Source organism: Callospermophilus lateralis, chromosome 13 (genome assembly GCF_048772815.1).
Source record: "Callospermophilus lateralis isolate mCalLat2 chromosome 13, mCalLat2.hap1, whole genome shotgun sequence".
NCBI classification, from domain to species: domain Eukaryota; kingdom Metazoa; phylum Chordata; class Mammalia; order Rodentia; family Sciuridae; genus Callospermophilus; species Callospermophilus lateralis.
The window spans coordinates 101,763,333-101,788,307 of NC_135317.1; the positions used below are offsets into that span (position 1 = coordinate 101,763,333).

Below are 24,975 nucleotides of genomic sequence, written 5' to 3' on the forward strand. Positions count from 1 at the left end.
CAGACAGAAAAATGTCTCCCGCTATGGTTCTGGCTGATAAATCGCCACTAGAGACTAAGTGGGGTCGACGGATGGCAGAAGCTAGAAAGCCCCAACAGAGCTCTGGCCACCGCTCCCCAGGGTTCATCTCCCCTATCCTGCCTGATAACCCACATACTCATTTGTCCCCGTTTTTCCCTGGAGGTCCCTCTGCCCCATGTTTGTCTCTTTCCTCCTCTGACTCTGGAAAGAAATTAAAGAACCTGAGAGAGACCAGAGGCCCGGGGTCAAGGGTGTGCCTCTGGCTGCCCTCTCTCCCTCCTCCCCCTCCCTCCTTGCCAGTACCCTGGCCTTCGAGGGTCTACTGCCCTCCTTCTGTCTGTGAAAGGTGACGTCACAGAAGGCTTTTCTCTAACCTTTGAGGCTCTCAGTGTGAGGCAGTAAAGGCAGAGGGTTCCGGTGGGGGAGGGAAGGAACAGGAAAGCCTTGCTTGGGTGACCCCTCCCCCTCCCCAGGGCCTCCCTAGAAAGGAGTGAACACCTCATTAGCTCCACACTGAATCAGCTGATCCTGTTATCCACCTCTTACAAATTGCCCAGAGACACCTCTGGCCCTGGCCATGATAATTATATTGATAAGGAAGCTGGAGTGAGGACATGGATCAATGGAACCGCACAGATTTCTGGAGTATCCGTCCATCGAATCACCACAACTCTGTGGCCCTCTCCCTGGTAGGGTCGTTGGCTATCTGTCTTGCTCCCGACTCTCAGTGCATCATTGAACCTGGGTCTGTTATCTCGCCCTCGGGTTCATGTCTGCTCCCTACCTGGAGAACACTTGCTGGTTTCTGTTGCCAGCCCGGCACATGTCCAGAGCTCCTACTTCATCTTCTCTTTCCCTCTTTCTCTGATTTTTCCCTCCTCTCCCCGTGTCTTAGCTTGAGCTGCTGAAATAAAATATCATACGCCTGGATGTTCATAAACAACAAAAATTTATTTCTTACCATTTTGGAGTCTGGGAAGTTCATACTCATAGCATTGATAAAATGCAGGCTCTGATGAGGTCCTGCTCTCTGGTTCTTGGTGCCCTCTAGCTGTGGGCACACACTGACAGGAACAAGGGCTCTCTCTAGGGACTCTTTTATGAGGCTCTCATCCTATTCATGAGAATGCCCAGTGTCCTAGTCGCCTCCCAAAGTCTTCACCTCCTAACATCATCACATTGGAGGTAGAGATTTCAACATGGCAGATTAGCGGGGGACACACACAATCTATCCAGGCACCCCCTTCTCCCACCACTTTATATTCTTGGTCCATTTTGCTTCTTGTCCTGCAGTCTGATTAGTCCTGTGGAATGACAGGTCTGATGGATACGAAGACAGTATTGGGAGGAAAGGAGCTTCTGAGTTGCTTTTGGATTCAGAGGTTTGCATCTGGCTTCAGCGGGCACCCGCCGCCTTGCACCAAAGACAGTGTGGACACACATATGTAACGCAGCACTCCCAGGAACTCTGCAGCCTGAGGCCAGGTCTCTCTGGGAGAATTTGCAAAAATCTGCCCACCACCCTCACTGAAAATGCAAAACCAAACAACTCCAGCAGAGCAGTCAGTAGTCTTTGCAACAGCAGAGAACTAGGTGGCAGAGGGCGAGAATGAAGGCACGTCTGTCAAGTAGACATTTAGTGAGCCTCAGTTTCCCTCCCTCCTGCTTCAGTGGCTTCAGCTGGAGCCTGCATCCGCTCACCTGCCCTCTTTCTCTGCCTTCCTAAGAGACAGGCAGAGGTGGGGGCTGCAGGGAGCCAGGGCTGGGGCTGAGATGAGTGAGACACCCCCCACCCAGGGAGCTCAGAGAAGCAGAGGGAGCCCATGCCAGGCCCTGGTTTTCAGTAACTGCTGGCTCCGTAGAGAACTTCCTGGCAAATGACAAGTTTAAAAAGATGTCTCCCAGCTCCTCTAAGACCGAGGTTTACTGGTTTAAAATGGCTCCTGAGTCTTGGGACAGGGGGAGGCTGTGCATTTATAAATCCAAAGCCATCAGACAAGCCTTCTCTCAAGGGGGAGAGACTGAAGCAATTTCTGGGGAAATAGCCTGGATTAGTGGAGAAAACATTAAGCTAAAAGTCATCGCTGTCAGGAAACCCTAAATCTGAGCCCCGGAGAGGAGAACGTTGATCTATCAGAGTGTTGATTCTCAGTCTTTCCTGGGGACGGTGTGTGGCCACTAATTAAACCTGGCTGGGAAACAGCAGTGGGGAGCACTCACTGGCCAGCAAGATCCGGCTCAGTCCTGCTCCGCTGCTCATTAACTGTGCAATCTCGGTCAAGTTCCTTGGCCTTTCCTGAAGCTCATTTTCCTCATCTTAAATCAAGGACATAGAAAGAAAACCTACCACCATTGCAAATTGTCACAGGGCCCGACATCCTACTGATTGTCCACGGCTGGTCCAACTGCCTAATGTCCCCTTCTGGTTGCTTGATGCCCCATCTTGACTGGTTGTTGCCCAAGTCGTCCCAGAGCCAGAGTCCCAAATATCATTCCTCCCTACAATAAAGGGTAACTGCAAGGAATGAGGCAAAGCAACTCAAAGAACAGCTTAGTTTGGTCCAGTTACTCTTGGTATCAGTTTGGGGCTGAATCATGCATCTGAGCTGTAGCTGGGTTGAAGTCCTGGCTCCTGAGACCTCTTCGGATTGGAGTAGGTGGGGTCCCTAATGCAGTATGGCCAGTGAGCTTCTGAGAAGATGGCCGTGTGAGGATACAAAGAGAACAAATGGAACACACAGAGAAGGCTGCGCCATCCACCAGGCGAGGATCGCCCAGGGCTCCCGGGCATCCTCAGAAACGAGAAAAGAGGCAGGAATAGAGTCTCCCTCGGAGCCTTCTGAGAGAACTGACCTGCCAACACCTGGATCATGCACTTCCAGGCCTCCAGCACCGTGAGAGGATGAAGGTTTGTTGTCTGGGGCTGCCTGTCTGTGATGATTTGTTATGGCAGCCCTAGAAATCAATACAACCTTGTAGTGGGTAGATTCCTAAAAGTCCACCAAGACTGTGAATTTATAAAGCATCAGCAAAGAAAAGACTGTAACATTCATTGTAGTCCCATTTAGTCTCCTCTAATGCTTGAGAATCCCCTTCAGCATTCTTACCAAGTAGTGTTTCTGCTTGTGCCTGAACAGGTCCAGTGACCAGGAGCTCACTGCCCATTGTGACGCCAGCAGTGCTCACTGCCAGGAAAGGTAGTCTTTATGGTGGACCAAAATCTCTTCCCATGTATTTTCCCCAACTGATGGAAACTACCTCCCGGGGCCCTTCTGCTGTGTAAATGTCCAGTCCCTTACATTTCACAGCCCTTCAGATACTTGTGTTCTTGCTCACATCAGAGTTTTTGCAGATGCAATTTCTCCCACATGGAATGAACTTCTGTCTCTACTAAAGAGGAATTCCTGAAGGGCCATTTCAGTATTTATCTTCTGATAGAAGGGGTTATGCTGTGGGGGGATGAGGAGAGGAAGCAATCTCAAAAATCTGTGCTTCAAAAACCAGAGGGTTCTTTCTCTCCCACACTGCACATTCACCGTGACTCAGCAGAACTCTGTTCACTGTTGTCCTCTGGGGACCCAGACTGCCAGCGCAGCCACCATCTTGAACACGGAGTCACCATGGAGAAAGAACTGGACGACATCCCCTAAGCAACTGAATGCCTCAGCCCAGAAGTGACACATGTCACTGCCTTTCACAACCGGCTGGCTGAACTAGTGACTTGGTTTCACCTAACCAGAAAGGAGTTGGAAAATGTGCCTGGAAAGCCGGGCCAGAAACACTTGACAAACAGCACTGATGTCTACTCACCCGTCTCTGTGTCACCTTCTCTGCTGCCTGGTAGGACGGCTTGTTTTACCTCCTGGCCTCCCTAGGCATCTCCAGCACTTAGTACTCACGGTCATTATCACATTGCATTGCCATTATGTTTACTTACGTTTTTATCTCTTGCTTGAGACCATGCATCTCTCAAGGACTGTTAGGAGGTCATAATGTTTGAGTGTGTGGATGCGTTTGAGAATATACGCAACATATATCCACAGTGAAAGTCAAAGTCCTTTTGGTGGCTTAGGGGGCCATTCATGATCTAGACCCCACTACTCTTCTAGCCTCATCTCCCCACATCAGCTCCTCACCTGGCCCCAGATACGCCATCACTCCGCCTCACCTGACTCTCGCCACTCCCCATGGCTGGGATGCACAGCCCCTGTCATTTGCTCCACCGGCTACCCTGCTTCTGATGGATCTGCACTGAGCTATCATCTCCTCGGAGAGGCTTCTCCAGCCCCCTCTCTAAAGAATCACCTGACCCACCTGTTAACTCCCAGGCTGGCTTACTCATCTTTTATTCTTCTCCACAGCACTTACCCCTTTCTGATGCAAACCTACCCCAGTATACGTTACCTTACCATGTATTAAATAGCATAAGCATATAATGCGTTATGGTATCTATAATATACATGATTGTTTTGGGTACTTGTTTTCTGTCCCCATCATCCCACACACTCTTGAATGTAACTTCCATGAACAAAGGGCTGGGATAGTATATACTTTTTAATAAAAAAAAAGGTTTATTAATGAATAAGTAATTCAGAAATGAATGACCTCCTCTCACATGACACAGTTTTGAGCCCTTTTAACACCTTAGCCGCCCGGATGTGACTGATCATCAGTGTAGTACAGAGCAGAGCAGCCCCTTGTTTATCCTTTATTCTGTATTTCAATTAATAAAGCCTATGTTTAAATAAGAATTTGGAGGTTACTCCTGACTGACTCATAGCAAGTTTAGTTATTGAATGTTTTTCCCCATATAACACTGTGCCTTCCCCTCTCTGTATAATCTTGTTGCTGTTGTTTGGGATCAAAGTGTAGGACTTAACATTTTTTTTCCCCTCTTGATTTGCCTGTCACTTGTCTTCCTTTTCATTTATAACGTTATTATTTATTTATTGAGTATCAACTATGTGCAGAAATCTGCACTAAGTACTACAGAGTATTGTGTGATAATTCCCACAAGAAAAAAAGTTGTTCAGTAATATCAACACGGATCAGATAAACAAACTTTAATCCAATAGGAGAGACAGCAAGGCCCCTTCCACGTGTAAATGACGGGGGGCAGAGCCGTTCCTGGAAAGGTTTCAATAACAGGAGGGCAGAAGTGACTCTCTGGGGATGTAATGCCTGACCACGGGGAATCAGGAAGGCAGGTAGAGCTGGGATGGGAGGGGGCCGTGGGAGAGCTTGTAGTTTTAAGGGCAGTTGGTTCAGACGCGACCCTCCACCTGCCCCCAAGGTAGAGTTACCTCACCTAAATGTGAAGGAGGATCTTCATCTCCCACAACACTCAGGACCTCACCAGTGTTTCCACAAGGTTATGCTAAGGAGCACTCTTTTCTGATGTCCCCCAATAGATAGGACATTTCATATATTCCAGCAGTTTTAAGGCAGTTCTTGAAAAGGAGAAGAACCAGAAAAAAATTATTCTACCTATCTGCAAACCATATTTATTTTAGTTAATAAGAATTATACAGATAATAACTCGATCATCACTCCTACTCCTTAAGGTAGGTACCATTATTATCTCTATATATGAGAAACTGAGGCAGAGAGAGGGCAAGTGATCTCCTCCCAGCTATAAAGTGAAGGCACTGAGGCCCGAGCCTGGGCAGCTGGCTCGGGAGCCCGTGGTCTCCACGGTTCTGGTCTTCTGCTTCCTCTCCATGTTGGAAACAGAGATGGGCCACAGTCCAGCATACAACCTACAGGCTGAGTAAGAAGAGAGGGTTTCTGTGGTTTTCAGTGATACATGTTGCTCCTAGTTCAACCAACCCTCAGACGTGGTTCAGAGTGGAAACTGAAGAGAACAGCGCGTGACTGGGGTTAACCGGGAGGGATCAAATGAATTGGAGAAGGAGCCAACCTTCTGCCCTCTGCCCACCGAGCACTTGCTCACTAATTCATCTTTCATACAAGTGCCCATCCATTCACTCACCACCACACCCTGGGCACTTTCCCTGTCTTGGACACTGTCACGTGCTGCAGTTAAGACTCAGGCTGGTCGCAGTCACTTTGGCAGTCCAGGTGCAAGCCGAGGAGGCCCACAGTCTTGCACCATCAGTGCTGTTAGAAGGGGACTTGTGGAATAATGGGGGTTAATTCAGCCTACACTGGGGGAACAGAGCAGGGAATAGATGGAGAAGAATGTTTAGTGGAGGAAGGAACAGTGAATGAGGCCCAATCAAAATCCAACATTTCTGGGAAGATTCTACAAGTTCCACCATTTCCCTCAGAGACAAGATAGAGTGGAACTCCCTTTTTGAAAAAGGTGCTGGAACACAGTAGTTAAGAACACGGGTTTGGTCGTCAGTCTGGTCCGCCTGCAAATCTTAACCTGTCCAGGCAGAAATCACTCCAGTGCAAGATAAGTATATGGTCAAGTGCTGGGGTACGTTGCCCTGAGGGGTGAGTGAGATACACGGCATGGTCTATGCACCATGCGCCTTCCGTGCCCTCTGCTACCTTCTCCTCAGACTCACAGTTACTCTCATTAGGTTCCCAAGTCCTTAATCTTCTTGGTAGCTCTAAACCTTCAGAACGAAAATTTGTAAGTCTCTTTTATTTTATTTTTTTTACACAGGAAATAAAAAGGGAACACAGTTTTCGTAAAATAGATTTTCATTACCGTGAATTTATTGTACTCCTTGGTTCCCGGTGACTAGGTAACCAACTGAGGAGGTAATTTATTATTTTAGCAATTTCAACAGGACCTTGGAAGAAAGGCACCCTGTGGTCACAGAGCGCTGGAACTATACTAATGAGATGATTAAAAGAAAGTTGGGCTCACACAGTCCCAGATAATCACAAGTGTACCCAATGATAATTAACAATTACAATTACCTGGAACTGTATTATTTGCCTGGTTGGTTATACAAAAGTCAACCTGTACCGAAGAGGTGAGTTTAAAGGAGTTAGTAAGTTCTCTGAAGTGGCTCGTGGGGCCCTTTCCTGATATGTATCTAGGGGAACTGTGGAAGTACAGGTAAGGCTCCCTGGCCCACTTCATCTAATTCTCAACCAGAAGGAAAGGAAGGTCTGAGCTCTCCTAAGAGGAACATTCTATCCACAAAGCCCCCGCTCCCAGCCCGGGTGTGTCTTCTAGGAGAAACTTTCTTGGGGGCCAGAGTCCTTAAGTTCTAGGCCAGTACAGTCTTATGCAAAAGCAGTATCCATTTTCAGAGATCCAGTCCTCCAAGAACAAAGTCCTGGGACTTTCTGGCTTGGACATCCACTGTCCCTTCTCAGTGCCTGCCAGAATCTCTGTCTGCCCCTACTTCAGCTTTATAGGACTAGGGAGAGTGGTGGCACCAAGGCGCAGGTCTCAGAGGTTGCATTGGCCCTTGGATTCTCTTGCAGATTCCCACAACTCCATGCCGTGTGCTGAAGGCTGGTCTTGAACGAGCTCTGGCTGAGAGAATGGGGGCAGATGGGGAAACAGTGGTCCTGAAGAATATGCTTATTGGTGTCAACCTGATCCTTCTGGGCTCCATGCTCAAGCCCTCAGAGTGTCAGCTGGAGGTGACCATGGAAAGAGTCCAGAGGCAGGCAGTGGAGGACGAAGGAGGCATGGGCAACTACAGCACATCCAGCAAAGAGCAGCCCATGGTCTTCAACCACGTGTACAACATTAACGTACCCCTGGACAGCCTCTGCTCCTCGGGGTTAGAGGCCTCGGCCGAGCAGGAGGTGAGTGCAGAAGACGAGACTCTGGCCGAGTACACAGGGCAGACCTCGGACCACGAGAGCCAGGTCACCTTCACCCACAGGATCAACCTCCCCAAAAAGGCCTGCCCGTGTGCCGGCTCCGCCCAGGTGCTGCAGGAGCTGCTGAGCCGGATCGAGATGCTGGAGAGGGAGGTGTCAGTGCTGCGGGACCAGTGTGCCACCAACTGCTGTCAAGAAAGCGCAGCCACAGGTAGAGTCTGGGCTGGGAGGGGGGGGACGAGAGGGAGGTGAAGTAAAGGAGCAAACTCTGCATCTTAAAAAAGTACCCTCATTCATGGCTCGGGCCTGCCGAATCTGTGAGATCTAAACGCAGCCCGTCCCCAGGGGTTCAGCTCAGGGATTCTCGACACTGCTTAGCCAGTTTGAAATACATTAACCTGATTTGGGGGGGATGAGTCAGGTAATGGTACAACGGCTCAGCACAGCAACTTGGACGGCAAGCAGGGAATTTGATGTCTGTCTTCATTCATCTTTGGTCTTCACAGGCTGTTGAATTGATATCTATTCATGTTCACCTGAGGGACTAGAGAAGGCAGGCGCTGTGTTCACTCAATCGCAGCCTTTCTCCCATCGGAGTAAATGATAGTCATTAAGGTCTCAGAGGACCTGTCCGCACCTTCTCCAGGAGGATGGACGCTTTAACCCTGTTCCCTCCACAAATACGCATGCCTGTGCACACACACACACGCACACACACTCACACAGCTCATCCTGCCCTCCAAAAGGGCAAATGCTCTGAGGATTTATGCCTCACTCTGCATGCCTGCTAACTAGTAGCACTTACAAGTTGTTACCTGTACCTCTCTGCAAAGCCTGATGAAGTATCCAGAGCCAGACTTCCTGAATTCAAATCCTACCTGTGCTGCTTCCAAGCTTTCAAACAAAGTAAGTTGCATAGCCTGTGCCTTCCTTTCCACATCTACAGGGTTATCATCCAAACTAGAACAAGGGGCCATTAAATATCACAGACTGGCTTCTGGTGGGCCCCACGTAAGTGGAGCTATTATCAGCTCAGCCCGCTCAGCTCTGTGCCCATCTGTTCTCACCTCAGGTTACCTTAGACCCATGCATTTCCCTTCTTTGATGAGCAGGGGCATCTGTTACCTTATCTTGGGTGCCAGTGTCCACTTCTAGGGCTCCATATCTCAAGGCCTCCTCAAGATGAGAGTGGAGTGCAGTTTTAACAGAGGATGTCCCATAGTCCCCCGGTCACAGCAAGACTGGGGGCAGCTTTTGAGTAATGAAGTATTTCATGGGTTTTCCTCAGCTCCTTCTCCTCTCCCTCATCCACACGAGAGACCAACAGCTGAAGGCTAGAAGGACGCGCTCCGTTGCTCAGTCCCATGTTCTTTGGGAGAACTGATGGGTCATTCATCTGTCCAGTGGAGTGCAGAGCAGGGGAATGTCATAGGTTTCCACGGTCTCTTTGCTGCTCAAGAAGCAGGGTGGCTTCTGTAAGTGGTCTTTTTACCAGGATTCCTGGCAGATGGGAAAAATTATACGAGGAAGAGCCATATCAGTGTAGTATCTTTTCAGGCCACAGGGACTGCATGAAGCAGCAGAGTGAATTTACTAGACTTCACATCCTCAGGGTCAAGTGCAGACAGGGATGCCGAGCAGGTACTTGGTGTGTGTGTGCTTAATGAGTTTGTTTAGACAGATCAATTAACCACTGTAGCTATACCACAGCAAGGGTCAGGACAGGGATATGCAAAGAATCCAGAGGATTGCAGCAAAGGGTGAGTGGGGCTGAGGACTTTGGAAGACTTTGAAGCAACCTGGTGCTGAGCTTTGATGAATGAACTGTCAGTGGATGGCAAGTAGGACGCCTTTCTCTGCCCGCTGACCCAGTGTTCAGCCCACACCTGCTGGCACTCCCCACCAATCCCTTTCAGTCCCCACAGCCAATAACGGAGTGAGCATCTTTGATACAGGACCATCCTGAATCTATTGGAACCCCTGGACCTGCCCAAAGAGAGAATGAGAGGCCTGAAATGTACTGCCCTTGGGGACAGCCCCCAATCCTCAATGCAGTGTGACCCTGCAGGGTTGAACCCAAGTCAGTCTCCCTGGGACATTGCTTGATAGCTTGCATGCCCTCCCTTCTGATCTGCCCCTCTCCTCTACCAGGTTTTTCCACTATGTACTTTCCAATAAGTGACCTTTACATGAATCTTCACCTAGAGTCCACTTCTAGGGACCCCAATCTGAGGCACCCTGAAGATGAGCTCCAGGGGGAGGATCAGATCTCCTTCATCCTGGCCCCCAGCACTGTGCTAGCATCAGGCGCCATAACACCTGAAAATAGTGATTAAATTGATAGTGTGCCAAACTATGTGGAGCTTAACTCTTAGCAACACAAATCTGATCAGGGATCACTAGAGGTCTCTGCCTATCTCCCCCCCCGACACACACCATTTATAGGAGAGGCCACTGCTGCCCTTTGACCTTCTCCTTGACCATTCCAGGACAACTGGACTACATCCCTCACTGCAGCGGCCACGGCAACTTTAGCCTGGAGTCCTGTGGCTGCATCTGCAATGAAGGCTGGTTTGGCAAGAACTGCTCAGAGCCCTACTGCCCGCTGGGCTGCTCCAGTCGGGGCGTGTGCGTGGACGGCCAGTGCATCTGTGACAGCGAATACAGCGGGGACGACTGCTCCGAGCTCCGGTGCCCCACGGACTGCAGCTCCCGGGGGCTGTGCGTGGACGGGGAGTGCGTCTGTGAAGAGCCCTACACGGGCGAGGACTGCCGGGAGCTGAGGTGCCCCGGCGACTGTTCAGGGAAGGGGACCTGTGCCAACGGCACCTGTTTATGCCAGGAGGGCTACGTCGGCGAGGACTGCGGCCAGCGGCGGTGTCTGAATGCCTGCAGCGGGCGAGGACACTGCCAGGAGGGGCTCTGCGTCTGTGAAGAGGGCTACCAGGGCCCTGACTGCTCGGCAGGTAGGAAGGGGAGCTGGGCGGGAGGCTGGGCATGGCTGGTCCAGCACACTAACTGGACACCTCCGGGGAGATTGGAAACAGGTGCGGGAGGGAAGGTGAATTTTAGGTAAGGTCATTCTCGGTTGGGTTGTAGTCATTTGCTTTCCGAGACAGCTGATTTTTCGAGTCAATAACAGTTGGTGAGGCAGATTAAAAGAGGGCTTAGGAAAGGTCACGTTCAGGCTGAGAGGCAGATCTTTACCCCTGACTCTAACAAAGGCAACTTACTAACAGTGATGACACCCCACTGTCCCTGCGGTGCCGGGGGAGGCTGCAGGTCTGTTTTCTATCACTGATTACAGGATCCCACAGGCTGTTGAATTATAAAGAGAAGAGGCTTATTTGGGCTCCCAGTTCTGGAGGCCCAAGGTCAAGGGGCCACAGTGAGTGAGGGTCTTCCTGCTGGCAGAGTCCAGGAGCATGCAGGGTGTCACCTGGCAAGAGACAGCGCATGTGTGTCTCTTCTCACAAAGCCACCAGGATTCAGTCCTGGGGCTCCACCCTGATGGCCTTATCTACCCTAACCACCCCCCGAAACCTCCACCTCTGGACACCACAGTCAGATGGCTTCCACTTTCTTCAATTATAATGAGGGCAAATTCCACCTGGGGGGCCCTTGGGGGACACAACCAGACCACACCCAAATCACAGCAGATGGAGCAGGCACCTGCTCACCCGCGGCTGCCAGGCCTGATGCCATGGCCCCGGGCTGCCTCCTTTTACAGAGCTCCTCAGGGGGCGGGGGCCAGTCTATGAGGATCTCCGCTCACCTTGGAGCTTGCAGATGGCGAGGGTTATTGATTCATGAAATGACCGAGGGCCTACAAGCAGAAAAATGCAGGCCAGAAATCAAACGTAAATAGGAAAAGAAAAAAAAAATACTACAGGCATCCAGCAACAGCGACATTCCGATGATTAGTACAGAATATTAAAAGGAGGGGGCTCATTTTGTTGCCGATGACGACGGCACAAATCTCACCCCAAATATGATCCATACCTTAGAGACGGACGGGGGCGTCTGAAAATGGAGCTCTCAATCCAACAGTGAGAAAGATGTCAATATTTCATTAGGGTTGATTTTTTAAAATATATTTTCCCCCAAACAGGTTACTTTCCTTGTCTCCCTTTTGTTCATCCTCCTCTGATTAATCAGTGAGTATTGCTGAGACATTTATTTGTGCTTTAAACAGCACAGATTAGTAATTGATCCTGTCCATTCAAAGTTCAGGATGCCCACTGGGAAATTCTAAAAGCAGAAATCACAACAAACATTTTCCAACTTTCTGGTTGAGCAATTCCAGGAGTTTTCTAAAGAAGAAATCCTGGGAAACTGGCTGTACCAGCCTCCTGCTCCTTAGTATCTTCAATGACACTCCACTCTGTGGCAGACCCGACTTCCCATCATGTGACTTCAAATTACATTCTTTTGCAAGATCAATGGCAATGATGAAAGATTATAAAAAAAGATAATCCACTACCTAGGAAAATTTTTTTTCTACATTAAGTTTTTTTTTCTGATTTTACTTATTTCATTTAGTCTCTCCATTTTGTTTATTGAACTGGAATGTCTCTCTACAAATATGGTCATCGTATCAATTGTTCCAAAGCAAAATTCAGACAGAAGTTAAGCCTCATTGTTTCTGAATCTAAAGTCACCAGGCAGTTTCTGGACAGCAAGGATAAAGCAGAACTTACTTTCCACCCAGAGGATGAGCTTCTGCTAAGCCCCACCTGGAGGGTACTCCGGGTCAGTTTCGGCCATTGCTGTGTTGAGGGTATTCTATCCCATACGCAACTCGTACTAGACTCAGTGTTTGTATGTCTGCCCTTGCCCTCATGTTCTTGACCTGTCTTTCTACAGGGATGGGTCCATTCACAAACAAAAGCTTGATCTGATCCAGGGTCCAAAATGCATTGGAGATGAGCCCTCCTGGTCACCTCCGGGAAGACTCAGTAACTGTCAGGATTCCTATGACCTGGTTGAGTCCAAACCCTACACACACATTACCTCTATGCTGCTTTAAGACTTCTGTAGGCCCAGATAAATCACTTAACAGGTTCCCAAAACATGTGAGGAAGGACAGTTGCATAATCTCCATCTGTTTCTATAGCAACCCTGGAACCACCTCTCATTGCATGAGGTACTGCTCTTAAAGCTCGCCTTTAAAACCAAATGCCACAGGTCTCTGCCAGAGAGGAATCTGGGTCATTCCTCAAGGGCTCCTTGGCTTGCTGTTTGTGAAAAGGCTGTCGGAGGGGGTGCTATTTATCCCCTGCTTGACATTTCTGGCCAGGTGCACACACAACAGCAGTACTGCTCCTACCGCCTCTAGGAGCACAGAGGAGAGAGGGAAGGGTTGGGAAGGTGGGAAATGAAGAGTCGCAGGCTACACTCCCTCGGGGGTCACCGTTTTCTCCTTGGCGAGGGCATGGAGAAGAGCTGTCCATTATGTGGATTTCATTCTGAGGCTGCTTGGGCCCCGGAGCTGGAACACAACTGAATATTGGCAGCAAGGCCACTGCGTTTGACTCCTCAGCTTGAGTTTTGCTCATGGTGCACCATGGGACAGAATCTCCAGCTCTGCCTCTATTCTCTGCACATATGTAGATAATAGAACAAACAATTCATGAATATGAGCACTTAAGACTTGCCTTACATAGAAGCTACTCCTGCCTTCTCATTTGACAGATTTCAAAGCAGCTGTCCAGAGAGAGAGAGAGACTTTCCCAGAGCCTGACAGCTCATTAATGGCAGAATAAGAATGAGAACCCAGCCCTCTTTAATCTTCTCTGAACTGCTAAGTAGACAGAGTTGAGAAATGTTCATTGTAAAGCCACAGCCACAAAGAAGTGACCTTTCAATATAACAGCTGAGCCCTTTTAAATGTTTAGAAATCAAGGTATTAGAGAGATGGGGCGAAGAAGTACCTGGGACCATGCGTCTGCATCTTCCCCCAGTGATGGCAGCCAAAGCTTAGAAGCTAGCTGTGAGCGGCCCTGATCTCCCTAGGAGCCAGCACAAAGCAGGGAGCAGGCTCTTGAAATAATCCAGAAAGCTGCTCCCCAGACTTCAGTCAGGCCTACAGAGATTTGTCAACATCAGCCCCTGCCTCTGTCAGGACTGTAGTCAGTCCTACCTTTGGCACCCGAAACCCCTTGCGTTTTAGAGCAAGACACAACGTGGACTGGTTCCAGCTGCTCTCACCACCTAAGTGCAAAAGTGACGTGAGGTTGAAAAACGTAAGCAGCGTGGGCGCTGTGCAGATAATCACCACTTCTTCCTTTTTGGCAGCCTGCTCTTCCCTAAGTTTCAAAGTTGGAACTCCAAAGAAAGTAAGACTGAGAATGCCTCTTCCCCACCACAAATGCATCAACCCAAGGCTTGAGTCTCCGTGAGAATTTGCTTTGTAACCCCACATTGTCTTGCTTAGTAACGACTACTGGCTCCCAAAGTGCACAGCTGCTGCTCACTTACAGGGCAAGTGGCGATGCTGTCCCCCACTGAGCCACTGCTCAAAGAAGTACTCTACCCTGAATGATACCCCTTGCTCTTCCTCCTCGGGAAGTGAAGGAAGTGTTTCCCCCCAGGCCCAGGCCTCAGGCTAAGCGGCAGAGATAAATCTTCTGCCCCTCTTGTTCACTTAACAATTCTAAAACCATCTGCTCAGATCACCCTTCACTGTCACGCTTAGCTTTATTTTCTAGAAGAGAGAACCAGAAAGGAATACACTGACTTGTCCCATAGGCCCTAAGAGTTGTTGGTGACTTGAAATTTGGAATGGCCTTTTTTTTTTTTTTGTCCCTATGACAGAAAATGTCCTGCAAAAGAAACTTGGGAATAGCATGCTGAATCACAAGAGACACACTCCAAAGAACTTTTTTAAAAGGGGTTTTCTTAGCTCCAGGATGAGCGCTATTCTGGAGAGCACATCCTACACGACTGTCTGGATTGCTTTTCATGTGGTTCTACTTGGAGGGACGGTGCATGGAGAACAATCCACATTCTACTCCTTAAATCATAGGAGAAAGAGCTCTAACCATAGAAGATTCAGGCTGAACAATCAGTTCTGCTACATACAGTCCAACTCCTGATTTGAACCAGGCCTTGACCCAGGCCTTAGATTTCTCTTTTGTAAAGTTGAAATAATTTTAGCTTCTTGAAGTACCTTACAGGCAACTGTCAAAGGATTTTTTAAATAGTTAGATGGTGTGTGTGGCATGTTTTCTAGGTTGTGAAATGCCAAGTACATGTAAACTGGAATTGCATTTGGCCTCAGAGGTTCTAGAGTCATTCTGGCTGGGTTCTAATCTTAGCTTCTGTGTCTGTCCCCTGGGTGGCCCGGTTTCCTCCTCTATAATATAGGAGTAATAATAACACCTATTCCGTGGTGTTGGTAAGAGGTCAAATGAGATAATCCATGTTGGAGCAGTGAGCACTGTGCCTGGTGTGTAATAAATTCTCAGTGTGACGGTGCCAAATACTGGCAGGTTCTCATCAGTCCTTCCCTGGGCCCAGGAGCCTTTCCATACAGGCTGCCCTGAACGTCTCAGTGCAGTTCACATCTTCGATAATGTCAGAATTAGCAATGATGCAAGTTTATGCAGTATCATTGGAAGGTTAAATTGTTTAAACATCATTCGCACTTCTTCAATTTTGTTCATTTTTAAAAATAAATTTTAAATTTTTGTTTTGGTTCTGATAGAGGAAGTTCTGCTCTCTAGATTTTTACACAATGAATGGTTTTGAGCAAATGCAATCAAAGCCAATATCCAGCACTGCAGATAAATGCTGCTAATTTCCCTCCTGTGAGTCTGGGTCAAAGGGCTCCTCACTTCTGCCCTGGCTGAGGATTTGAGGTTTCACATGTGAGCACAAGGAGGCAGGTATGAAAAGCAGCTGGCCTAGACCTCTGGCTTGTAAAGGTAAAAGGTTGAGATTACCCAGAGGAGAAATTCAAAACCAATGGCAACTCTTAAACCAACCAAACCCTCCACTACATATGAATGTACAGGTTAATTATGACCATTTAAGTATTGGCCTGATCTTTGATTTAATCTACGAGCAGGTCCAATTACAGAAGCACTGGAGTTATCCTCTAATTAGTCTTAAAGGTTTAATTATTTGATGCCTACACTTCTGGTGAATCTTCACTTCCCAAGGGAACCAGACTTGAAAGGCTCTTTCAATGTGGTTTAACCTTTGGTGACTCTGAGCAGCATTTGAGAAGTCAGACAAGAGAGAAAAGCATAGCTCTCAAGAAGGCTTCTTGATCATCACCTCCAAGGTCAAGGCTAATGAAAATTAGTTTAACATGTTACATTTCTTCCAAAACTTTCTTTTTTTAAAAGGAAAAAAAAATGCTATGAGAAGGAGCCACTAAATGTCTTTATCAGACCATAGTGTACAAGGCTCCCCGTCTTGGGGTCATGATTTGTAAGATAACAAGGAATGAAGTCTTCGGCCCCATTTGTACACTCAGACATTGGCTCTCAGGACAATCTGATGACAGTAACTCAGTAAACTACCAACACTTTTGGCCAGTGGCGTGTTATGAAATATCTAACAACTGGATCTGTGATGAGAAAAACCAAAAAAACTGAAGCTCGGCTCTGTCCAGTTTCCATGGTGTGAACACTCCCTGTGTGGCCAACTTCAAACTCCCAACATGAGGTCACTCAACCGGGCACTGGAAACGCAATAGACACATCACACACTATCTCCACCCAGAGAGCTGGAACACACAAAAGTCACTCAGGGGCCTAAATGACAGGAAGATGTAGTGAAACGACTTTAAAATGAATACTTACCACCTTTGTTTTTAACGCGATTTGCTTCACTGTAAGTTTTTAAAGTTTCATCTTTCATAATGGTCATATCTAACCATCTTGTGAAATTCCTGAAGATTTGATGACTGACTTTTACAAGCCAGTAAGAAGCCAGCTCCAGGACACCACTAACTCCCAGCCTCATGGAGGTTGGGATAACTAAGTGCAGAAAGGAGGTGAAGCTGTTACAAATCACTCAGTCCGCCGAGCCTGCAGACCTTGTGGAGATGGCGTGGGGGGTGACAGGCGAGGAAGAGAGTTGAGTCCAGGGTGGGGCAGGCAATCCTCTGAGTTCACGCTGTCTGTGTATTGCCTCCCGGTAGTTGCCCCTCCAGAGGACTTGCGAGTGGCTGGTATCAGCGACAGGTCCATTGAGCTGGAATGGGACGGGCCGATGGCAGTGACGGAATATGTGATCTCTTACCAGCCGACGGCCCGGGGGGGCCTCCAGCTCCAGCAGCGGGTGCCTGGAGATTGGAGTGGTGTCACCATCACGGAGCTGGAGCCAGGTCTCACCTACAACATCAGCGTCTACGCTGTCATTAGCAACATCCCCAGCCTTCCCATCACTGCCAAGGTGGCCACCCGTACGTACCATTCCCCCCTCCTGCTTCATTTTTCCTTTCTCCCACATGAGATCACGGGCATTCATGGTAGTGGCGTCTTTTCTGAATTCTCCAGGGACGCCTGCAGTCGTCTTCGGCTCTTGAGGGGAAGGGCTTCAGACATGACCCACTTAGGAAAGGGTGTGTCTTTAAACAGGCACTTGCTATTAAGAGGATTTCCAAATTCAGGCAGCTTCCATAAATTATAAAACCAGAAGAACAAAAAGCACTTAATTATTGAGTACTGACTTGTTAGAAGCTAGACTCAAATTGGAAGCCATGTACCCAATGAGACTTACCCAGACCTTGAATATAGTTAGGATCCAAAGCCAGGAGATAGGAAATAGGAAGAACAATAAGCAAGTTGCCAATAGATGGCATGTCCCCGAGGGCAAGTGCATAGCAGAGTGAAAGAGAAACTCCTTGTTTAAAACCACAGCGACAACATCCACCTCTCACACAGAGGTGGCAGCATTTCTTTATGATGTTTAGCAGAACATCTTGGCGTGTGTGTGTTTGTGGTGCTGGTGATCGGACCCAGAGCCTCACACATGCTAGGCAAGCTCTACCCCTCAGCCACATCCCCAGCCCTTTTCATTCTTATTTTGAAACTGGGTGTCTCTAAGCTGCCAAGCCTGGCCCGGGACTTTCAATCCTCCTGCCTCAGCCTCCCAAGTCGCCTGGATGGCAAGCAGGCGCGACCATGTTGGCTATAACACCGTATCTTAATGGCTCACTTTAGTTGTGAAAGTTAAGGCTCTAGGACGTGAAGTTCCAGAGGAAAAAAAAAAAGGTCAAGGTATAAAGAGTTGGCCCTGAAGGCTTCACAGAAGCCTGAGGATGGGAGCAGAGCTTAGGAAGAGGCAAGGACAGGGACTAGCAGCAGGGCAGGATTGCAGAAGTCATCTTGACCCCTTGCTTCTCAGGTGACCCAAGTCCTGGGATAATACTGGACTCTCACAAATGCTGACTCTGTTAATATGCCTATAATTATCTGTTTATATTTGACCTTTTTTTCCCCCAATTCCTCTGGTGCCTGTGAACTAGTTTTAAATATCTGCAGTGATCCGTGGAGGCAGGTCACCATCTGCTGCTTTTCCCACCTTGCTCCAGGATGAGTCACCACCCCCAGTGCCTGGCCGGCTCCCAGGCGTCCCCACTCTGATCCACGTTTACAGGCACTGATGAGGTTTCCAGCCCCTGTGGTGGTGGTTGTGCCAATTCAGGGCATCCCCGCAGGCATGCTCCCAGGTGACAAGGACAAAATCATGTAACGGCTCCTGACATGCCTTCAAGTGGATTCAGAACCAGCCCCGCCTTTCAGCCAGGAAGCTTCCCGATGGGAGAGATGAGAATCTGTCAATTTTCCAACGGGAATAGCCCAGGAGAGGTGAAGCTAAAATGGGAGCGGAGCCCTGGAGAATTGAGAGAAGTTGTGCTGTCATATTCAGGGCTGGTAACTGGAACTCCATTAGGACCAGCATATTTCACCCCACTGAACCCGTGCATGTGTGTATGTGTGTGCGGTCGGGGGGAAAAGTTGGGGGGAGAAAGGGAGGAGATTTAGAGAGAGCCAAAAGTTAGACAAGTGAGGGTGAAGGGAGTGAGGGAGAGGAGAATACCGAAGGAGCAGCCGGAGGAAATATGGAGAAAGTGAAATAAGAGCAAAGCTGGTGTACGCCTTTGTTCTGCTTGTGTACACAAAACGAAAATTCAGACTGCCCTAAATTTAAGGATTTGCGCTCCCTAAAATACGTTCAGTGCACATCAGATGGTCAGGAGACGAACCCCGCTCTTCCTTCTGAAGCTCCACAGCTTTAACCAAACCTTCTCTGCCTCCTTTCCCTGTGAACGAGGTGGGAACACTGGGCTTAGCACAATACTGCCTCCCAGGAATCCTGTACAGCTTCCAAAGATAGTGTTCAAGTTCTCTGAAAAAGGCTTTTTATTCCAGTCCAAGATTTATCACATTAGCAAGGAAAGGAAAACATGACTTTTATATTTAACATTAACAGTTTCTATTATGTAATAGAAAGCACAAAAAAAGTTTTGCATTCGTCAAGTGTGTTCCCGTGTTGCACCAACATAGAGCCCCAGAGCCCCCAGAGCCCCAGGGCAGAGCGCCCATCTTGCACCAGGACACACTGTATCTGCTGTAGGATGGGGCAGTCCTGCCACAGGCCACCACACCCATAGCATAGAGGGCATTCACAAGACAAGAGCCAGGCACTGCTCTCTGTCCCTGCCAGGGACAGCCGTGACATTGTCACCCACATTGCTGTGTTCCAGACCTCTCCACTCCTCAAGGGCTGCAATTCAAGACTATCACGGAGACGACCGTGGAGGTGCAGTGGGAGCCCTTCTCGTTCTCCTTCGACGGGTGGGAGATCAGCTTCATCCCAAAGGTAACACCCGCTGCCAGGCTTCCCGGCAGCCTCCCTCTGCTGGTGCCTCACCCGGGGAGCAGGACAGCAGGGCAGCACTGCCCAGGGTCTTGCTCCAGTAGAGACATGAAAGGGCATTAAGTGGGTGCCTGGGCTGCAGAAGGCTCCTTTCACCAAGAGCTGAGGGCCATGAGCAGAGCCCCTGGTCTGTACAGCGGGGGCCTGGAAAGCAGCTCCAGCTCCTGCTGAGACACTTCCAGGGTTTGGAGAGTCCCATGTTAGTGGTTAGGAAACTGGGCCATCAAAAAGTGGGGGCCAAGTGGAACCAGCTTCGGGTTCCACGGATTCTTTCTGTACCGACAGATGGACTAACTATCACCCCGTGTGGCCGGCGTCCCCAGAGGTTAGAGGCATTGCAGAAATGCCCTGGTGCTCCCAGTTACTCAGAATGAAGTTATAGCCTATTAATTAGGCAACCTTTTCTTTAAGCAAATTACATGCTTAGTCTGTGAGTTTAAAAGTGCCCTCAGATTCCTCTCTACTAGGTAAAGCAGCTTACTTATTTCTTTTATTAATCCTAAAACTGTTTCCGACTTGCCAGTGACGCCTGCCTAGCTGTCCCTGACCACCACACCTGAGGGATCAAAGTTCAACCGCATCCCTCCCTTTGTCCCTGTCCTTCTACAGGAAAGAGCACCTTTCAGACTTCTTCAGATTTAATGGCCAATGACACAAATGTGGGGAACTAGACTATGATTTTGCCATTCTTTTACCACCACATTCTTAACATCGTGGACTGTTGGAGCTACAGAGGATCTTCAAGTTCACAGAGTTAAGCCCCCACATTTCACATTTAGTTTAATTTAGTTCAGTGTGTAGAGACGAAGACTCAGAGAACTTAGATGACATAAGATCCCTAATTAGTGCCAGGCTTAAGACAAAAACCTTAGTCTCAGCTTCCTGCTCCAGAGCTCTGCCCACCAAACGTCTTCTGGGGATGTAGTCCTGTCATGGCAAGCCAAATGCTCCCAACAGACGTTCTATGCAAATCTATTATTGTATAAATGATCTGAGTTAAAATGGCCAATGATCAATGGAAGGCAACTGAGTTTAAAAGAAATCAGAAAGATCATGTTACTCTGCTGCCCAAGCAAGAAAAGAAAATCATGCCAGTTTCTCCTGTTTTACATACAATATGTGAAACTCTAAATAAAAGAGGGGCTGACCAGGGCATTCCAAGATCAAATGCATGGCGGCGGAGAATAACCTCTTGAGCCTCTGTAGGCAGAAGTCGCAGGCTGTGGGAGGGGTTATCATGTTGATTTACAAAAGTATGGCTATAAGTTACGTACAGGGAACTCGAGATGACATAAAATGAGATGAAAGAATAAGGAAGAAGGGGAGTGTCTGAGAGGGGGCCCTCTTGTCCCCTCTGTTTCCAAGGTCACACACATGGAAAACTAATTAATAGTAGGTAGATGATAGATAGATATATGATAGATGATTGATTGATAGACAGATGATAGATAGATAATAGGTAGATAGATGATAGGTAGATGATAGGTAGATAGATATTAGATTCTGGACTCAACATCACAAGTCCCTTTCTCATTTCCTCTTCCACCTATTTGTCTTCTACCACTCTCCTTTGTATTTTTCTTTGTTTCGTGTTTCTTTCTTTCTTTCTTTCTTTTTTTTTTTTTTTTTTTGGTACTTCACAATTATATCTCTGAGTCTTAACTCATCTGGGTGAGGTAGAAACATGACATTGATAGATTTTCACCCTTTGTAGCACCATGAGAAATTCCAGATATAGCCAAATAATAGCCCCAGTTCATTAAAAAATCTGGGAATATCTTAGTCTGAAATATGTTGTGGATATTATAAAGATGTTTACACACAACTGTACTCTTGTAAACAGCCAAAGGCAGGCTCTTAACACTAAATGACAAAAAAAAAAAAATGATAGATGTTACCTGTAACCATTGAACATTTAGTCTTTGGCAAGAGCCAATCTGCATCACCTCATGACTAATTTTTATTGGCAAACTTAAAAACTCAGGAGAAGCCAAAGAAATGTTCTTGAAATGGGTTCTCACCGAGCCTGCTGGGAGTTGTTCCAAGCCCCAGACACTCCTCTGTCAGCCTGGAGGAAGTAGAAGTAGCCCCCATTTTTACTTTCCAGTTCCCAAGTCAGTGTTCCATGACCTTCTCTCATTGATTTCACTCATGGCGACTCTCTCTTTTCCTTCCTCTGCTCCTTCCCGCTCTCCAGAACAATGAAGGAGGAGTGATTGCTCAGCTTCCAAGTGACGTCACCTCCTTTAACCAGACTGGGCTAAAGCCTGGGGAGGAATACATTGTCAATGTGGTGGCCCTGAAAGAACAAGCCCGGAGCCCCCCGACCTCAGCCAGCGTCTCCACTGGTGAGTGCTCCAGTTGTAGGTCACTCAGGAACAAGAACTGCAGAATTACCCAAGATGTGGGGAGGCAAACAGCCGCTGGGTTCCTGCCAGAGCTGAGTGGTCAGAGGGCCTGGAGATGGGCCTACTCTACCAGATACTTAGCTGACAATACTCCTTTTGCTCTTCTTTGCAAGCATAGAAATCCATGTTCCATTAAGGAACTCTCTGTCAAGATTCTCCAGGCAATGTTTCTGATCTTCATTACTCACCAAGAGACCTCGTATGTTAACCCCTTAGTGTCATGAGCTTTGGAACCAAAATCTCATGACAAAGACTCATCTTACCTAGTCTAAGATTTGGAGAAAGTCAGCCAAACCTTCTCAGATGTCAACCTGCTTTACACTGATGAGCAGTAGTATGTCCATGAGTCAGTGTGAGGATTAAATTAGATAAAGTATAAAAAGTGATTAGTACCATGCCGCTAATGTTACTAGAGTCCTAATCCAGAGGCCAAACTCTGGGGAATCCCAACAAATCAGATCTGGCCATCCACCCAAAAACCAATCCAAAAAAGTAGTGGTGAGAAGCAGGAAAGGAACGTTAATTAGGATGGCCATCCTGGGAAGACGAGGAAGGCTCATATTTTCAGCGGTTACTGACATGAACTGCCAAGCTATATAGACAAAGGGACCAGACATGTGCATACTCAAGCAGTCTTGGCGGGACTGTGATCTGGTTGATCCTTATCTGAGGATTGGCCAAAGTCTCATTGATGACCATGGAGCTGCTGTGGCCCGTGGGGTGGTTTCGATTCATCAGAGGTATTTACTGAGGAATTTACTCTGCAGACTCAGAGCAAAGGGGACACATGCAAAATGGGGAAAGAGATGCCAGGATTTTTACATTTGTAGGACCAAATGAAGACTCAATGTTTTTAATAAAAGTGAGTATTTAACACTTAGAATATAAATATATACCCCGAAACCGTGCTTGGAAGTAAAAGTAGTCAGAGGCAAACCATGTAAAAACAGTACGTAGAGCTGGGTCATTTTTCAGTGTGACAACATAAGTTGCTTATTAGTTCATCCCCACAGTTCATCTCCTTCAAGGTTATTATATTTTCAGGATTGATTGGTTAACTCTATTCTATTTGCCTTATTGTTCCCTGAACTAACAAAGGGTGTTCAACTTCAAGGCCCAAAATGAGCAATTGTGATGCATATGTAAGTGCCTTCACACAATATTTTTTTTTTCCCCTCAAAAGTTCGATGTGGTCTGTGGGATCATTTCCTTGTTCTCATTTTGTTGCTGGGAGAGCTGTGGCCCAGGCTAGCAGTTGTCCTTGTCAGTAACAAACTCTGAGATAGGTGAACGTCGATACAGTTCTATTTTTCATAAACAGAAAGTGTCACCCTTGCAAGACAATATTAGGTCCAGAACAAAATATTGAATTGACCAGGAAAGGGACCCACAGCCCTGGGTAATGAGACCATGTAGATTAGTGATTCATCCTTTGCTTCTTGGAACCATGGAACCTCAGGTGCTGAGGCCTGTACTCTGTCTGAGAAGCACTGATGGCATTAGCTTGGGTTCCATTGGTGCCCTAGGGTTCCACCACCTGTGCCTTGAGGCCAGGGTCAGGTGGAGATCCACACCTCTAATTACTTCCTCTGAGATGCCTCCAACCAGGGAAGCTCCACTTTGATCTGTTTTATATTTTGAACAGCCATTTAAAATGTTCTGTTTAAAAAAAAAAAAAGGCTTTCAAACTACTGTTTTAGTCCAAATATGAAACCCCATAGCCTCAAATCCAAAAGTGCTCTGCAGAAATATCCGGAAGGCTAGGGGCACCGCTCAGTTCCCCAGGGCTAATGCTGCAACCTGAAGCCTTGACATTCGATGACAAGTGCAGATTCTTCACTTCTGATAAGGATTGTTTCTTGGTCCCCAAGCCATTCTTGTGATTTCATGTTTTAAAAAAAAGCATTTGTAGAAGACAAAAGATGGTTCACAGAGGAGAGAGAACATTACAATTGAATATTAGTCTTCTAAAGCATTGAAAGTACTTAAAGAAGGGAGTCCAATCTTGCCTTGGTCTTATATTCAAACCACATTTTTTTGCAGTATTTCTTGGTCTGGAAGTCCCTTAAGATTAAAATTAAAATGTGGATCTAGAAATCCATAGTAAATCCAGGCAGATCTTTTTCAATCAAGAAGAAAAGTCCTAGTGTTAATATTTTGACATCATGTACAGAGCCATGGGGGAAAAAAATGAAAAATGAGAAACATGTATTCCAGTTCACGTTTTGAGTAGAACTTGTGTTTGTTTAGAAATTGGGACTAAATTGAAAGCAAGATGATCCTTCTTGATTGGAATGCGACATTACTACCAAGTGACCAACCAAAGGGCAGAATCCCAGGGTGACAACAGAAAAGATGGCCAGCTCCCAATCCCGTCTGCTGTTTTTAGGAAACGATTGTTTAATTATTTCCTTCTGTTAAGGTCTGACCCACACCAGCCCCTTCCTGAGGAGCTCTGAGTCCTCGTCGGCACTCAGCCTGGCTTCTTCAGGACAGGCCATTTAGTGCATGCAAATATGAGACCTCCTGCAGCTAAGCCCTCTGGGCTACATGATCACAGTCTAATAGGGTCACTCCATTATGGTCAGGGATTTTTTTGTATCCAAGAGTTGAAGGACAAAAGCCTTATGTGGTCATTTGAGTTTCCCTGATACCTTTTATTTTCTTCTAGAAGCTCCAGCTCCCTGAAATGTCTCCCCCTTTCTCATGGTGAAGAGGCTCACCCATTCATTTCATCTACTCAAAACTCAAAACTTGACTAAGCGTCTCTTTCCATTATGCTTATACCACAGTAAGGAGGCCATATTAAATGAAGTTTAAAAGGCCCAGATTACTTAAAACCACCAAGTGCAGCATGCTGAAAAGAAGCAGTCTGGATATTTTCTGT

General features: G+C 47.5%; 1 protein-coding gene across 2 annotated transcripts in view; it reads left to right on the forward strand.

Annotated features, from left to right (window-relative positions):
* The first annotated feature begins 7,494 nt into the window (after nt 1-7,494).
* The window catches only part of Tnr (tenascin R), a 71,493-nt gene continuing 54,012 nt past the window's right edge, over nt 7,495-24,975 (forward strand). Inside the window, exons 1-5 of one of the 2 annotated variants that reach the window (XM_076831635.2) lie at nt 7,495-7,993; nt 10,272-10,748; nt 16,937-17,200; nt 19,508-19,623; nt 21,878-22,028. In XM_076831635.2, coding sequence (XP_076687750.2) covers nt 7,495-7,993; nt 10,272-10,748; nt 16,937-17,200; nt 19,508-19,623; nt 21,878-22,028 — 1,507 coding nt within the window. Of the gene's footprint in view, nt 7,994-10,271; nt 10,749-16,936; nt 17,201-19,507; nt 19,624-21,877; nt 22,029-24,975 lie in introns of those variants that run through there. The other variant, XM_076831636.2, reaches the window with a different exon arrangement.